This window comes from Terrapene carolina, unplaced genomic scaffold, assembly GCF_002925995.2.
Source record: "Terrapene carolina triunguis isolate 2854851 unplaced genomic scaffold, T_m_triunguis-2.0 Scaffold95, whole genome shotgun sequence".
In the NCBI taxonomy this organism is placed as follows: Eukaryota; Metazoa; Chordata; order Testudines; family Emydidae; genus Terrapene; species Terrapene triunguis.
This window is the reverse complement of record NW_020664446.1, coordinates 21,905,719-21,924,064: the sequence shown is the minus strand read 5'-3', so window position 1 is coordinate 21,924,064 and position 18,346 is coordinate 21,905,719. Positions and strand designations below refer to the sequence as shown.

The 18,346-nt window shown below is 42.9% G+C and overlaps 1 protein-coding gene across 1 annotated transcript in view; it reads left to right on the top strand.

Annotated features, from left to right (window-relative positions):
- ADAM12 (ADAM metallopeptidase domain 12) overlaps positions 1–18,346 on the top strand; it is a 322,093-nt gene that overhangs the window by 189,671 nt on the left and 114,076 nt on the right. Inside the window, exons 4-5 of the mRNA XM_024210612.3 lie at positions 8,218–8,296; positions 13,038–13,114. Of these exons, the coding sequence (XP_024066380.2) occupies positions 8,218–8,296; positions 13,038–13,114 (156 nt within the window). The remainder of the gene's footprint in view (positions 1–8,217; positions 8,297–13,037; positions 13,115–18,346) is intronic.

Below are 18,346 nucleotides of genomic sequence, written 5' to 3'. Positions count from 1 at the left end.
CGGAACACAGGTTGAAAACCACTGTTCTATGGTACCGACAACCTTTCATGGACCCCTTAGACATAGTGTGCGGACTCCCAAGGGTCTGCAGACCACCGGTTGAAAACCACTGTTTGGGGGAAAAGAGCAGAAGTAGAGATGGACAGGAGCGGTCATTTTTGCTGCTGCTGCTAAAGTCTGATCCCATTTATAATAATATATAATATAATAATATATGGAGATATACCTATCTCATAGAACTGGAAGGGACCCCAAAAAGGTCATTGAGTCCAGCCCCCTGCCTTCACTAGCAGGACCAAGTACTGATTTTGCCCCAGATCCCTAAGTGGCCCCCCTCAAGGATTGAGCTTACAACCCTGGGTTTAGCAGGCTACTGCTCAAACCACTGAGCTATGCCTCCACCTACAAGACAAAACAAAATGAAGAGAGACAAGGTGGGTAAGGAAATATCTTTTATTGGACAACTTCTGTTGGTAAGAGAGACAAGCTCTGTGATATCCTGAAACCAACACAGCTACAACACTACATAAAACAAAATGAACACACAAAAAGGGGAGAGAAAAGAACAGCAAAGATAGAAAATGCAACCTCTGTTTCTGGTGTTTGACTTTGACTTGCAACCTTATTGCTAAAAAAAGCACAGTTTGACACCTGCAAACTAATACCAGCATTGGGCTGTTTAGGGCATTGCTTTTATTTGCCCCTTTCTGGTCACAGGTTTACAGCAGTGTTGCAAAATATGCAGTCTTGGCTGGCTAAGCTAGACTCTTGTTAAACAGATAGAAAAAGGAAAGGGATAGGAAAGAGCAGAAATAAGATGGAGAAGGACAAGGCCACTCATGAGAGAGAGAGGGAAAGGTAAGTTTTACATCCCAGGTATTAGCAGGAACCAGTACAGGTGGCAAATGTCTTCTTGCTCCCTCCTTCTGGCCCAGTCTGTTCAGAACATCTCTCAGGTTCAGGTTGACAAAGATCCAGGTTCCCAGGAGACAGTGGGGGTGGGTGGTATGATGGTGAAACTCACTCTGGTAAACAATTTTTATCCATATGTCTTTTTAAGGACCCCAAAAGGGAGTGATGGGTGGAGTAGCCCATCCTGTTATTTTCTCATCAATAGACCTAATTTCTGATACACTAATTTTGGTTCATTAATTTTAATTTTGTTTCTCACACTGTGTGTTTACTAGGCATGATCTTAACACAGTCCTTGAATTATATCAGTAGGCCTTTTATTTTGGACTAATTTAATTTGTTGTCTCCCTTTTGTACATTTTTCCATTGACATTTGTTGTTATATGTTATTGTACCATCTTATGAACTTAACACTCACTTTTTATAATTGAGCTCACAATTAAGGTAAATTTGTAGGCCAAATTTTCACAACAGGACATGCATTATATAGTCCCCATCCTTTACATCATAAGGAAAATCTGTCTTTCTATCTTACTGTCAATTAATATCCATGTGCCACAGTACATGGCAAAAGGGCAAAAGAGCAAAAGGAGAGGTCTTAAGCAGGGAAATTTCAATTCCTGCTCTAGTAACTAGGCTCAGAGCTACTCAAAAGCATTTTTAATGACTAGTATTATTACTGAAACCCTCTCTCTACTTTTAAAAGTGTATCTTCCTAAGCAGGCCCATATTACCTGTACAGAAAATGTGCAGATCTTCAGCTGCTGCTTTAGGAGCAGACCATTTCACCTGATTATCTTCCTTTGGGAAAGTCTGCTGGTGGACTGTATTGCCACTGTATTGTTGCTGACCCTTTACCACTCTAAGGGTACCACTTACCTCCGGGTCCGACGGCAGGCAATCGCTGTTCTGGGATCGATCCCGGAAGTGCTCGCCGTCGACGCCGGTACTCCAGCTCGGCGAGAGGAGTACGCGGCATCGACGGGGGAGCCTGCCTGCAGCGTCTGGACCCGCGGTAAGTTCGGACTAAGGTACTTCGAATTCAGCTACGTTATTAACGTAGCTGAATTTGCGTACCTTAGTCTGAAGTGGGGGGGTAGTGTGGACCAGGCCTTAGGGCTGGTCTGCACTTGGGTGGGGATCGATCTAAGATACGCAACTTCAGCTACGAGAATAGCATAGCTGAAGTCGATGTATCTTAGATCAACTTTCCTCACGGCGCGGGATTGACGGCCGCGGATCCCCCGTCGACTCCGCTTCCGCCTCTAGCCCTGGTGGAGTTCCGGAGACGAGACGCGATAAATCGATCCCCGATAGATCGATTACTACCCGCCGATCCGGCGGGTAGTGAAGACGTACCCTTAGACTGTTCAGCCTTACAATTCAAAAAACTTTTTCAGCAGACTGGTATCAGGCTACTGAGCCAAAAGTCTCTGAAGAAAGAAGCCTGCCAGGGATTGATAGTAGCACCTTTGGGAGTTTGTTTTGCTTGGTAAACTTTCTTAATTCAGGAGCTGGAACTTTCCAGGAAAGACATAAGAGAAATGAAACCAATGATGCCAGTGAATAAGATCCAGTGGCTGGAAGTTGAAGCTAGACAAAGTCAGACTAGAAATAAAAGACACTTTTTTGACAGTGAAGGTAATTAACCATTGGAACAACATGCAAAGGGTTGTGGTGGATTCTCCATCACTGGAAATTATTACATCAAGATGGGATATTTTTTCTAGAAGAAATACTCTAGATCAACCACAGCTACTGGACTTGAAGCAGGAATTAATTCAAGGAAGTCCATGGCCTGTGTTATGTAGGAGGTCAGACTAAGGGCTTATCTACACTTTCAGTGCCACTGTAGTGCTTAGTAGAGATGCTACTTATGCCAATGGGAGAACTTCGCCCCTCGGTATAGATACACCACCTCCACAAGAGGCAGTAGCTATGTCAACGGGAGAATCCCTCCCATTGACGTAGCACTGTCTACAGCAAGGGTTAGATCAGTAAAACTACATTGCTCAAAGGTATGGATTTTCCACATGTGATCACAATGGTCCTTTCTGGCGTTAAAACCTATTTAGCCTTTCCTGAGCCCTCTCTCGGGGTGGAATGAATAGAAGTGTAAAGGTCATCCTAGTCATCGTTCCCGTCATTATTATTCTCAATTTTTGATCTCCGTAATGATGATATCAGCATCAACCGTCTCCCTCCTCCAGTACCCAAGGAAATGAGCTTTCCTCTCTAGTCTCTTCCTTAAAATTCCCTTATTCAATCTAGCGCTCCAGCACTGAGTTACCTTCCCTGCTTCCATCTCTCACCTCATTAGATCACTAGGTTATTGTGAAACCCCTGGGAATAACAGGGTATGTGCCAAGAGTACTGTTCAATCACTTTGCCTCTCTGTTACATCTCTTACCCTGTCCCATGTCAGTATTTTGTCTATTTAAATAGTAAACCCTCTGGTGCAGGCATCCTGGGTGAAATCCTGGCCCCATTGAAGTCAATGGCAAAACTCTCATAAATTTCAATGGAAACAGGATTTTACTCTTTGTCCTTACATGTCTATAAAGCACAATGCTCACCAGTGTTGCTATATAAATGGTAACACTAATTAATAAAACAGCTGCTCTTTATGATGATGCTTTCAGAAGCACTGGCAGTAAGGGAATGTAGATACTTAGGGTAGCCAGGTGTCTGGTATTCTACCGGAATGTCCGGTCAAAAAGGGACCCTGGCGGCTTCAGTCAGCACTGCTGACCAGGCCGTTAAAAGTCTGGTTGGCAGGGCTGGCAGGCTCCCTACCTGGCTCCGTGAGGCTCCCAGAAGCGGCAATGTCCCTCTGGCTCCTAGGCGGAGGGACGAGCAGGGGGGCGCCGCGCACTGCTCCCTCCCCATGCACCGGTTCCACAGCTCCCATTGGCCAAGAACCACTGCCAATGGGAGCTGCGGGGGAGGCTCCTGCAGACGGAGGCAGTGTGCACCGTGCAGAGCCGCCTTGCTGCGCCTCTACCTAGGAGCCAGAGGGACATGTTGCTGCTTCCTGGGACCCCCCTGAGGTAAGCTCTGCCTGGATTTTGCTCCCCACACCCCCTCTCACACGCCTGCCCCAACCCGAGCCCCCTCTCATACCCAAACTCCTTCCCGGAACCCGCACTCTGTACCCCCTCCCACACCTCTACCCCCTTCCCCAGCCCTGAGCCCCCTCCTGCACCCTGAACCCCTCATTTCTGGTCCCACCCCAGAACCTGCACCCCCAGCCCAGAGCCCATACCCACTCCACACCCCAACCCCCTGCCTCAGCCCAGAGCCCCCTCCCATACTCTGAATCCCTTGTCTCCACGCCCCCAGCCCAGAGCCCCCTCCTGCACCCCAAACCCCTCATCCCTTCCCCCACCCCAGAGCCCACACCCCAACCCCCTGCCCCAGCCCTGAGCCCCCTCCTGCACCCTGAACCCCTCATTTCTGGCCCCACCCTGGAGCCTGCACCCTCAGCCGGAACCCTCACCCTCTCCTGCACCCAACCCCCTGCCCCAGCCCGGTGAAAATGAGCGAGTGAGTGAGGGTGGGGGAGAGCGAGTGACAGAGGAAGGGGAGATGGAGTGAGCGGGGGACGAGGCCTTGGGAAAGGAGCAGGGCAGGGGCGGGGTAAGGGTGTTCGGGTTTGTGCAATTAGAAAGTTGGCAACCTTAACTAAACTTCTTTCCCTTAAATTAGCAGCCATTCCAGAGACCGTAAATGCTTGGGGTATGTCTACTCTGGAATAAAAAACCTGCGGCTGGCCCATGCCAGTTGACTCAGGCTTCTGAGGCATGGGATCAAGGGATCTTTAATTGCGGGGTAAACATTTGGGCTCAGGCTAGAGCCCAGACTCTAGGATCCTGCGCGTTGGGAGGTCTTAAGAACATTAAGAACACCATAATTAAACAGCCCCTTCGCCCAAGCCCCATGAGCCTGAGTCAGCTGGCACTGGCCAGCTGCAGGAGTCTAATTGCAGTGTAGACAAACCCTTGGTGTGGTCATAATATCTGCTGCTTTGCTTCTACCCAAATTGCCTCTTGTGCAACCCAGTGACCCACTAAAAAATGTTGCTGGATTTTAACATAAAATATGACTATACAAAGAAAAGTACCACACACATGCTGAAATTTGGGATGAGATCCACAAATAAAGCTTGTGGTACAAGACCTGCTTTCTTTAGTGTTACCTCATCCTCCTTTTCTCCTCATTTGCTTGATTCCTCCACTTGTCATTTTCTACTGTAATCTAGGTTGTAAGGTCTTTGGAACAGGGACTTTCTTTTTAAAAAATGTTTGTACAGTGCACGCATCTAGTGCAATGGGTCCCTGATCTTGATTGGGCATTTAGGCACTACCATAACACAAATAATAAAATTATAATAATAATAAATGTTAGTCTACCAGAGATGTTAACGTGTGTACAAGTTGAAAAAAATGTGTATTAACGGAGATGCAAACATCACCAATTTTGGAAAATATGTATTAATTTCAAGAACAATACAATCCATACGTTGCAATATAAAGAGATGGACCAGTTTGGACAAATGAACTTCCCAAATGAAAAACACATTTTCGGAAGAAAGCAGAACATTTCAAAACTCTATGCCAAAGATATATTCTGTAATCTGAATTCTCTGGTCCATTGCAGGAGTGCAGATGATACTGCCATTTACTTTTGATATCATCATCTGTCTGGAGCTTTCATATTTCACTAAAATGTTTGTCAAAACCTCAAACACTCACAGATGGTATTTTTTCACCTGTGTTGAGAGCCAATGTAAATATATATTCTTCCTTCTGACCTTGTTAGAAATGCTTTCTTGATGAAAAATTGAAAAACAGATCAATACCTTGACTTGAAGACAGTCCCTGAGCAGAGACTGCACTCAAAAGTAATGCTTCCCCTATTCCCTGGGCTTTCCGCAAGGAGAAACTTTATATACACACACACACACACCACACACACATATGTGTGCATGCACACACACACACACAGACACACACACACAGACACAGCTGTACTTTTTAGAAAACTACAATTATGAACTCCAAAAATCTTTGCCAAGATTTTTGTTCTCGGTGTAGTTTAAAAGAAGGTACAGTTAGCATTGAACATTTACACGGTTTGGAAATTCTTTTGCAAAACACCTTAGACCACTTACATTTCCTTGCTGACATTCCTTTGTCCAGGAACCTTTAAGTGCCATGATTATAAATCTTCCTGAGAACTTGAGTCAGAAGTGGAAAGTCTTTTATCAATAACAACTCTTTCTTCAAGAACCTGTTGTATGGGTACCCATAGTAGAACCTTCTGATCTTTTTTTTTTTTTTTAATTCTGGGGACAAAAAGGTTAATTTTGTGAAGCATAGCTCTCATTTATTGAAAACTAGTCTAATGAACTGCTAGTCTACTGGAGCCAATCTCTCTCTCCTCATCCCAACTGCTTTTCATACACTTTTTTCTTGAAAAGTGAACTGCCCAAATAGCTGTTGTGTTCCTTTCTACCCATTTTATATTAGAAACGTATTTCCACAGCAATGAATTTCTTGTTCCCCTTTGTTTACCTGGGTAAACTATTAAGGTGTTGTCCGAGTCCCTAACAAATGGAGGCCCACCTCACAGACGTAATATTCAGTATCGGTGGATTTTTCAAAAGTGCATAAATGACTTAGAAGCTCAAGATTCAATATACATAAATGGGGCTTGTACCCTTATGTTGCTTAGGTTCTTCTGATAAGTTGCTGTGGGGAAAAAGAATCCCGTTATGAACATGTTCTCCTTTTGATATATCCTTGCAAGTTATTGACTGCTGTGCATGGTAATCCAGTTTATTAGGAGGAATTCTTTCATCTCCTCCTGGAGTCTCTCAAACCCTTTCTATCAATCGAACAAGTTTGTTTCTTTTACTCTCATGTAAATAACCCTAGTGCCTGGAGATCATGTTGCTTTTGCTAAAATAATCAATTATCCTACCATCACAGAAGGAGAGCCCTCTAATACTTTGACTAGAAGGCACAGTGATGCCTTGATGAGTAAGTCACCTTATTATGGCATTAAAATATACCTCTTCCATAGATCATGGCTGCTTGCACCATGAAAAAATAGTGACAACGGTGGGATGTGTTTATTACTTATAATTACAATTTTTAATCTTAAAGATAAAACCTTATCTTTGGGGAATCTCTGATGGCAGGAGCTGAATGCTGTTAGAAAGTAGGTGTCCCTGAATTTCAAAGACAACTGATATTGCCCTTGCACTACAGTTGCAATGGTCAGTGATGCTAAGCTTAATATGGTGAGTTGCTGTATAAATCACAAGATGCTTCAGTTGTGACATTCTGGAATGTAACAAAAATTAAATGGGCACCAACAGATCCCAGGAGGTACAAACATATAATCCTCTTCTCTGAACTGCTTGAAACATTTGAAGTTTTAAGGTTTGTGCTCCTTGAACTTGTGGGGTAAAATTTTCAAAAGAACTCATCATTGGCCTGATTCTGCTCCCGTTGAATCCAATGGGAGTATCACTGACTTCTCAGAGAGTAGAATTACAGAGTAGAGCTGAGCATTCTTGAAAATCCCACTGATGATATTTCAGTGACCTCATTTCTCCCACCTCCCTGTTACCCAAATTGCTCACACGGCCCTAATTAAATACACCAGTCCAATAAATCCATGGTATGTTTTCAAAACCCATGTTTTACATTTTTGTGAGCATGTAAATATGGCAGCAGTGGCTAGCCATTGGCTGATGTACACAGTGCATTAGATAGCAAAGGGCTGGATAGAATGTGGGACACATTACCTTTTTTCCAATATGTGTCATTTTTTCAGCATCTTTACCATGACTGAATTACTTTTAAAATATTCCAAATGTCTAGATTTCCAGTTTGATTGGAAAGATACTAAAAATGACATGAGGGATTCAATATTGAGCTGTGCTTATTTTCAATCTTCATTTGGAGGAAAGGACATCTGGCAGCTTCTAGTCAATTTCAGTCAGAATAAAGACTTATTATTAATCAGGGAACTTTTTAAGTTCCAGCCTACTAACCTACTAGATTTCTTTGATGTTTTGAGTGATTTCCAGACACATTTTTTCCTAATCTTGTGCACAGTTCTGCACTAATTCATGCTCTAGTCACAGTGACCTATTATGAGGCTTTCTGTTTCCATGCTTGTTAATTTTAAACTTCTTATTCTATCGCAGATGGAACCATGGAAGAACAAATGTCATGATTATTTGATCTTAATATTACAGATGTGTCTTTTTGTTTTCTTTTGTTTTTTCAGAGGCCTCTTAGCTGATAGCTTCACAGAAACACACTATATGAAAGATGGCACTGATGTCATTCTCACACGCAATTACACGGTAAGGTTTGTGTCTTGGGGAATAGATGATGCTTCATCATTAAAACACCACGTGAGTGCTGCCAGGATGGGAGAGTGAAATAAAATAGCTAGCTGGATATTGTTTTTAGATTGTTGCCTTTGGCAACTGCTTGTCCCTATGTACCTAAGCAAGAATTTTGAGGGGGAAATTTTCAAAGTGAGGCTTGGGGAGTTTCACCATTGACTGTCATTGAAACCTATAAGATTTTTGCTGTTAAAGCCTTATGCAGCTCTTTGAAAATGCACTTGTTAGAGTTTTCTAGTAGGCCACAAACAGCCATTGTTGCACAGATAAGGAGTGAAGGCCTGATTCGATTAAAAAGAAAGCCTTAAAAAGCTGGCTTCCGCAGGGCAGTGTCGAAGGTCACATAAAGGCATTCCAAGGTCTGTGTGGGTTTCCACAATGCAAAAGCAAGATGTATCTTTTATTTTTTGTTTTTATTAAATCAGGCCCTAAGATATTTTTATAAAAAATATCTGGCTCACTTGCTCTTCATTAAAATGAGCACAAAATGCCTTTTTTTTCTCTTTTAAAAATGCTTTTTATAAATAAAGTACTGTTTTAAGTCACTCACATTTTTGTCCTCTGACGGCAAATATGAATTCCTTAATTAAAAACAGTGCAGCGATTGATTTTAATTATGAAGTTTATCTTTTATCTGGCTTAGTAGATCCAGCTCGGATGGAATATTTCTTTTATTTATTTACTTACTTACTTACTGTATCAGTAGAAGCATCTCACTCCATGTTATCTGTAATGAGTCTTGCAGATGACAACAGGGGAAGTATTTTCACTCACGTCTTTTTAATGCTAAGAAATATCTTCATTATGAAAAGCCAGTCATGTCCAGACTAAAGCAATCAATTTTGAAAGTTATCAGCCTCTTTCTGTGTGCATGCGTGTGGTGGTCATATCTTATTGCAATGGAAAATGGCTGATCACTTCTTTTGGAAGATTGTATAACATCAATAGCTATCCCATGGGCTCACTTTATAAAAGGAGGGATGTATAGTCTGTGCTGTAAGTAAACAGCAAAAAAGCAAGTAGATGAAAAATTTCAAAATGGTTTTAAAATTCATAATATTCAAATGAGGAAAGAATATACAACTTTTTGTGGTTCACTATTGAAGCAAACTAATCTCAGCTATGTGTCTTGCTGACTGTAGAAAGTTTCCTCTTTACAAATACATTTGAAAGAAAAGTTTTAAGTAGGCAATGTACTTTGGTACAACGATGATGGCAGAAAGACCCCAAATAAATTGTACAGTTTGCTACCTAAAATAGTTTGAAGAGACCAGTACAACACATTTTTGATCAAGAGCAACTGCAATATTGTTTAAAAGAAATGTCTTCCTGAGGTTCTATAATTTGATTTTACATCTTTTTTCATTCAGTATTCCTAAAATACCTGTATGGTGCACTCTAAACTAAACCAAGTTACTGATTTATAGTTACCCGGCTGTGGAAATGAAATCAGGTTTTGGTCATTGTGCTATTTGCAGTCCTAAGGGCATGGCTACACTTGCAGATGTAGAGCGCTTTGAGTTAAACCAGCCTTCGTAGAGCGCAGTAGGGAATGCGCTGTAGTCTGTCCACACTGACAGCTGACAGCACACTGGCGTGGCCACATTAGCAGCTCTTGCAATGGCCACAGAGAGCAATGCATTGTGGTAGCTATCCCAGCATGCAAGTGGCTGCAATGTGCTTTTCAAGAGGGGGGCGGGGTGGAGTGTGACAGGGAGTGTGTTGTGTGTATGTGGGGGGAGAAAGAATAGGTTTTTGGGGGGCTGAGAGCATGTCAGCATGCTGTCTTGTAAGTTCAGACAGCAGCAGACCACCCCACCCCCGCCTCTCTCTCTCACACACAGCATTCCACAATAATGGTTGCTTTATCTCGGAGCAGATAAGCATGCCGGCTGTCAGAAACGGAGCTTTCAAAGGGCATATCCAAAACAATGACAAGAGTGGCCACTTGACTTAAGGGGATTATGGGACATTTCCAGAGGCTGATCAGAGCGCAGTAATGCAACACCTCGTTCACACTGACGCTGGGGCGCTCCGGCGGGGGCGCATCAAATGTTGTTCTACTCACTGAGGTGGAGTACCAGGAGTGCTCTAGCCGTGGAGTCAGAGCGCTCTACGTGCCTTGCCAATGTGGACGGGTAGTGAGCTAGTGTGCCCGGGGCTCCTTTAATGCACTGTAACTCGCAAGTGTAGCCAAGTTCTAAGTCTGAGCATCTGCTTGGTGCAGATGTTACTGTTGTATTCTCTTCACATTTAGACTATATACTAAATAGCTCCCCAAAAATCTGTCATTCTGAAAGTTAATCACGGCTCTAGTAGTTAATGGTCTGCAGTAAAGCCAGAGCACAGCTTTAAATACAACAAATCAGCTCACTGTCGTATCGATTCATTTTGGGGGGGATTATCTACTTCATTCAGTAATTTAAAACCGCAAAAGTCTTTTTTTGGTAGGTGAAAAATACTGTAACTCAACTGAGTTACTGAGCTAGAAATCAATTTTCCACTAATCCAATCACAGGATATGATCTGATAGGTTTACCGTTTTCAATATTGAACTTAAAGGAACCTTACCTTCTTGCAACATGTGGATCTTGAAGTTATGAAAATGAATAGACGAGTTCAAAGTTAATGAAATATCTAGTTGTGTGTCTGGAGTGGGAAGGAATAAGAACCTTTTCTATAATACACTCTTCGATAATGTCAGATGCACTTTAGGTGCAGTCTGTATCAGCCTAGGAATCATCATCCCCTTCCTCTTTCACCAGACACTTTCACAGACCAGGCAAGTCTACACTTAAAACACTACATCAGCGCAGTTGCATCAGTGCAGCTGTGCTGCTGTAGAACTTTAATGAAGACTGTCTAAGCCAATGGGAGAGAGCTCGCCCATCAGCGCACTTAATCCATTTCCCCAAGTAGCTATGTTGATGGGAGAAGCTCTCCTGCTGACATAGAGCTGTCTACACAGTGGGTTAGGTCGGTATAACTACGCCACTCAGGGGTGTGAAAAATCCACACCCCTGAGTGTGACATAGTTATACCAATATAGGTCTGTAGTGTAAACCAGGAGTTTGCTACATACACTGAGAGCACACAGATATCTGGCTTCCATGAGCAGCACCAGTTATAAATCGTGCTCCTGCCTCAGACTCCAGACTACTAACTCTTATGACTTTTAGTGGATGTTTATGTAACCAGGCTGTCTCAATGTCATTGAATGATAGCCCAGGTTTTTCTCCAGTTAAGGATTGGATGAGTTAAATTTATCATTGTCTTTAAAGCAGAAATATTATGGCCATGCCTAACAGCTGCATGCCCTTAGTTGTGAGTGAAGCAAACCTCTAGAGAGAATTCAATGTGTGGAATTGCTCCTCTTGTTTGTGATTTTCTTTCTCATCAGAGCGTTACTAGCACTTTACTGAGGCAGATAATGAAGACACACTAACAATAAGTTACTGACACACCATTTTTCTCGTTGCTTTAACTATGGCAAACCATATAAATTCAATTCAGATTATAACCCACTGTTCTGTATTTTGTTACATTCTCATGTTAAAAAAATGCCCCAAATAAACATTTTCTTATGAGATAAACTAATTTGCTTAGGATTCATATCTGAGCTATTCCATCTTACCCTGGTCTTTTTCTAGGTTATTGCTTTCTTTAAAAAATCAAGGTGGGCTTTAGAAGTGTGCTGTGTGCAGCTGTGTAATTGAAAACCATTCCCTGACACTGAAAAGGTTAATTAATGCAGCTAGATGTGAATGAACCAAGTAATAAAAAGGCATAGTGAGATGACTGTCAGTTGAAACATGAGTGATAACTTTCCTTTGCACTAATAAGATAGCAACCTTTTACAAGAGTATTTTCAGCTTCCGGATAGCATTTAAAGGAGCTGTGAAAAAAAGAAATGCTGAACGTGACACAATCATTACTTTCCAGCCAGTCACATAATTGCAGATGTAGTATAACCTTTAGTCAACAATAAAATTAATTTTGATTGCAGCGAGATATGTATCTTTATTGAGTCAGTATCTGTCTTGTGGTTGCCTTTTGGAAGAAGTTGGATTATTAAAGAAATACAATAACCCAGCCATAAAATGCCTTTCAAAATAGAAGACCCTCTTGTTTTTGTTTGTTCCTAATGATGTGCAGCTACCCAGCTAGTTAATTTAATAAAATGCTTCCCTTCCAACCCACTTTTCATTTGCCATGTGAGTTTCTCAAGCCATAGATTTGAGACTAGATTTAATATATCTCACAGTATGCTTAATTACCTCCTATGAATTTACATCCTATTACTAAAGAAAATTTACATCCAAGCAAAATGTTGATGTCAATGAGATTTGTTCCGCTGCTTAATGTTATAAAATGCCCCATATCATAGCTTTCAGATAACATAATCAAGGAGAAAAAACTTGTCATATTTTAAATACACTATTGATTGTCTTTTAGCAATTAGGGATGCCACAGGTACTTGTGTGGACTCCTTTGGTCCAACATTAAACATTGAGAATGCTCTTTACAATATTTCATGGAAGCAGAAAGATTGCTATCAGTGGGATCCTGGATGCTGTCGCCTGAAATCAAACAAGGTTTTTAGCTAGAAAGGAAGGGAGAACCTTATAAAAACAAGACACTGAATAGAATTTATGATTACCTAAATGTTTCCCCCTTCCTTCCTTTTTGCAATTAGGGTCACTGCTATTACCATGGTACTGTGCAAGGGTATCCTGATTCTGCAGTCAGTCTCAGTACCTGCTCTGGACTCAGGTAAGTAAGCTTTCCAAAGACATCTTGGACATCTAAAAACACATATAATGACTACAATCAAATACCATGCTTCAAGGCTTCAGTTGGTTGCCTGCAGGGGTCAGGAAGGATTTCTCCCCCCCTCTCCTCCCAATAAATAATTAGCTAGATGTATTCTGGGTAGATGTTTTTTCCATCTTCCTCTGAAATATAAAAGCTTGGCCAAACCTGGAGTTGCGACACCGGACAGGGTGGACCAGTGTTCTGAGGCGGTACCGAAAAGCCTCTTTCTAGAGCAGTGGTTCCCAAACTTGTTCTGCCGCTTGTGCAGGGAAAGCCCCTGGCAGGCCGGACCAGTTTGTTTACCTGTCACATCCGCAGATTCGGCTGATCGCGGCTCCCAGTGGCCGCGATTCGCTGCTCTAGGCCAATGGGAGCTGCTGGAAGCGGTGCGGGCCAAGGGACGTACTGGCCGCCGCTTCCAGCAGCTCCCATTGGCCTGGAGCAGTGAACCGCAGCCAGTGGGAGCCGCGATCGGCCGAATCTGTGGACGCGGCAGGTAAACAAACCGGCCCGGCCCGCCAAGGGCTTTCCCTGCACAAGCGGTGGAACAAGTTTGGGAACCACTGCTCTAGACGCTTGATTGGTGTGTCTTGCTCAGAGTCATACTACTCTCTAGATTTGGGGTAAGGAATTTTCCTCCAGATCACATTTGGAGGGACCTTGGAGTTTGCACACAGCCCCCGCTCTAATTCTCCTCCAATCGGCGCCGCAAGCCTGGGGGAGGAGAATTAGAGCGGCGCCGGCGTGCTCAGTGGAGGAGGCGGAGCGGAGGTGAGCTGGGGCAAGCTCCCTGGGCGGGGTTAGCTGCCGCAGGGGCAGGGGGGGCTCCCCAGGTGGGGTTGGTGGTGGGCGGGGTTAGCTGCCATGGAGGGGGGCTCCCCGGGCGGGGTTAGCTGCAGAGGGGGGTAGCTGCAGAGGGGGGGGGCTCCCCGGGCAGGGGGGGCGGCGGGCTCTCCGGGTGGCGGGCTGGGTTAGCTGCCACGGCGGACGGGGTTAGCTGCCGCGGGGGGGGGGAGGGGCATGGTTAGCTGCCACGGGGGGCGGCATGGTTAGCTGCTGCAGGGGGCGGGGTTAGCTGGGTAGGGGGGTGGCGCAAGGTGGAAGTTTCGCCTAGGGCGCAAAACTTCCTTGCACCGACCCTGATCACAGACATCTCCTTGTTAGGATGGGGCACCCATCTAGATGAGAGGGACATGGAAAGTGGAGACTTTCCAAATGAATTTCAGGCTGCATGTTATGAGTTAACAAACACCCCTCCTCCCTAAGGTCTGAGAGCCCACTCTACTAGGGCCAAGACCCCATCAGTACCTCACTTGGGGATGTTCCTCTCATTGAAAACTATAAGGCAGCAACGTGGGGTTCTGTCCATACCTGCAATAGACATTACACTCTGGTGCAAGCTTCTCTAGCTGATGCATCTTTCAGCACAGCAGTACTCCAGTCATTGGTACCACAAAGATTCCTGCATCTTCTTCCTCAGTTAATACTGCTTGTCAGTCACCCACAGTGGAAAACACATAGGGACCATCACTTGAAGGAGAAAGAAGGGTTGCTTATAGTGTATGGTAACTGGAGTTCTTTGAGATGTGTGGTCCCTATCTGTATTCCACTATCTGCCCTCCTTCCCCTTTGCTTCTGATCCTTGATGCATGATTCATGGTAGAGAAGGAATTGAAGAAGCAGTTGGTCCACACCGCCCTTTATACCCTTGGTTCAGCACATGAGGAGGAGGAGGGTGCAGGAACAGACCAACTGACACTGCTAGCAAAAAACTTCTGGACTCAGGCGCATAGAGGTGAGGCACACCCAAAGTGGAATACAGATAGGGACCACACATGTTGAAGAACTCTAGTTACTGTAAAAAGTAAATAACTTTTCTTTCTTATTATACCTTTCTCCACTAAATTAAAAATCCATTTTAAACCCAGTATTTTCTCCCCATGAAGCACTTATGCACTAATCAAGTCACCTTTCACTCTTCTTTTTGATAAGGTAAACTGGTTGAGTTCTTTAAGTCTCTCACTGTAAGGCATTTTCTCTAGCCCATGAATAATTTTTTCAGCCCTTTCTCCAATTTTCAAACATCCTTCTAAAAATACAGACACCAGAACTATACACAGTATTCCAGTATCAGTCTCATCCATAGAGCTGGCTGAAATTCGGGATTTCCAGTTTATGAGAAATGTTGACTTTTTGAAATTTGGTTTTTGTCCAATTTGGATTGAAACCAATTTTTTTGAAATTTCTTGTTCCTAGAAAACCTGAAAAAACTTCATTTCAGAAACACAGCCACATGGTGTTTCCTAAACAAAATATGCTCCCTGGACCAGAAGCTGCTGATTGAATTGACATACTTGTAAGGGGAAACTGACAAGAATTTCAGTTTGTCCATAGTTGCTGGGATTCCCAAGTCTGCGACTCTAGTGCAGACTTGCGCTTGGAGCAGAAAGTGGTGAGGTTTGTGGTGGTCCTTTGTTCCGGGGGGTGGGGGACCTTTGTCCCAGAGCTTTAGATGATTTTGTTAGATATCCTGGGCCCAGACCATGGAGTGCTTTGAAGATAAGGACCTAGACCTTGAACTTGATTCAAAATTTTCTGGGAATCCAGTGTAGAGAGTGGGTTCCCCATTGACAGCTATGTTTTGAGATCTGTCAGTTAGTCAGTTCTTCATCCATTTAATGCGAGCTTTATCAATATTGGACAGTGCTACGTTTTTAATCAGAATGTTATGCAGTACTAAGTCAAAAACCTTACAAACGTATGATACTACACCTACACAGTTACTTCTATCAACCAAACTTGTAATGTCCTCAAATAACAAAGTCAGGTTTGTTTGACAAAAACTATTTTCCATAAATGCCTGGTGACTGGCATTGATTATATTCCTGCCCTTAATTCTTTATTAATGAGGAATGCATATTCCCTGCAGCTGCTCAAGGGGGACATCAACAGGCTAGTAGAATTTTGGGGAGTCTATATGATTCCCGTTTTCGCATGGCAGTTGTGCCCAGGTGATGCTATATTTTATTCTGACAGTGCACTGGTTGGCATATCTATCAGACTGTGACAGAACCTGGTTGCCTTCCAGTCCTTGTTTAGCTGTGGAGTCCTCAAACATGTCCCCCCGTGGTAGTGAGCAATGGTATACACTAGCAATGACAGAACTACTGTGCAGCTGCTAACTCCTACAGCTTCCAACAGCCCAGTAGTTCTGAGAATTTGCTTCCTAATGTGACTACGAAGCTCAATAAATTGTGGTGGTGAAAGATATGACACGTAGCAAGTAGTTTAGATGCTAATGTTAACCCAAAAAAAAAAAAAAAAAAAGAGTGAGAGAGAGACACAATGTCAAGAAAAAAATTAAATTAACCAATTTAATAATTTCTCAGGCAACTTTCAGAAAGGCACTGACTGATGGTAGTTTTTAAATACACCATAGACATAGTTCAGGAACCAATTACCCTTCCTAGTTGGTCAATCACAGAGTGGTATTTACTCACAGAGCAGTTCCAAATCACAGTAATTAACTGTAAATTGGCTCTTGTGTTCTCCCTGGAAAACCAGTTTTCCTGTCAAATTTCCAGCTGTCTCAGACTTTTCTGAGTTTGTTTAATTTATCTACAAACAGCATGACTATTTGAGCCTTTCCCTCCTCTGTTTTGCATTCCGTATGGTGGTGGTATTTTCAAGGCTTTTATATTATAGCCTTGGAGATAATAGGAGCAGAGGAGGAAGAAAACAGAGAGTGAATAAGCAATTTGTTACCAAAATTCTTATCCTTATTAAAAGGGCAACCTTGGCCATAGTTAGTAGGAGTCCACTGTTGTCTACCAGCAAGAAAACATTTTTATGGGTGCTTTTCCATCTATCTGGCATCTCCACTAAATTTTATTCTAGTTAACCTATTATGTTTGTGGTATTTTAGACAGCATTAGTCAAATATAAGCCATTCTCATGGCAGATAAAAAATAATTTAGTGCCCCTTAAATATTTTAAAGAATTGCATGATTACAGTGAAAGCAGTGCTAGGTGGTCTACCGCAGCTAGGAAAAATTTGCCGTTTGTGCAAAAAATAAAAGATAGTATTAGTCCTGCACCCCAGAGCTATTTACAAAGAAAAAAGCTAACAAGAAGAACAGTTTGACTGCACGTTAAATGTGGTTTCTCTCTTTTCTCTGATTCATTCTCTCTTTCACTTTTGGTGAATTTTGTGCTCACAGCTGAATGACAAGCCTAGTCCTCTCTTTGGATCCAGTCATTGTTACCCAGCTCCTTACGCAGTCATTTATACCAGTGCAAAGTGGATGTAAAGCCTTATCCAGTCAGAATAGAAACATTTTTCACTCAAATTGCACTGGTGCAAGTAACTGCATACAGGGCAGGTTGGTGATAAACTGGGCCCCTTATTGGTGTAGCATCTTCTTTGCCAGGGCAGGCTTTCCTATTTCTCTGCTAATGTGGTTCAACCTTAGCATGAGGGAAGAACATCTAGGTTGAGGATATATCTCAACATCCATTTAACCGCTGCATTCTCTGTTGGGACTGGGCATACGAGTGCCCATGAGTGATAGCAGTTTTGTGATAGGAACACCTGTTGAGTTAGACCCCAAAACTCATTTCACAGCCTGGTAACAGATAATAATTACTTTGTCAGTATCTGAGCTTGAACAGAAACATACAGTTGAAAGGCTACATATTGCAATATCAGTTCCCTGAACCATCTACTTCCCCTCATTAAGATAAGTTAGGAATAAAAGGCCGGATGATGCAAAATGCTAAAGGCCTGCTGTGAAGTCCTAAGGGCGCGGAGTACCTCGCAGGTTTGGTCCCACCGTTCACATAATACCTCTCTCACAAAAACATTTTTAATAATCTCTTTTGTCAGAAACGTTAAAATGCATATTATTAGTATGAATGTTTTACTAGTATGCACAAAAAATAGTTTAAAATAGTGCAGGAAATTCAGAGCTAAAGCAACCACTTGGTCCTTAACACATTCCATCGTGCCTGAGTATTGTAGAAATTAATGTCTAATGTATAACATTACAAAGCTAACGTGCTGCAGTTTCCTCGTTTATGTTGCTTTTCCCTCCAGGGCTCTGTTTTGATCTGATCTAGTCCCAGGAATCCTAGCTCCACACGGAGTTTCACATGAAAGTATTGTGATGCAGTCATGGGCTAAAGAGGGAA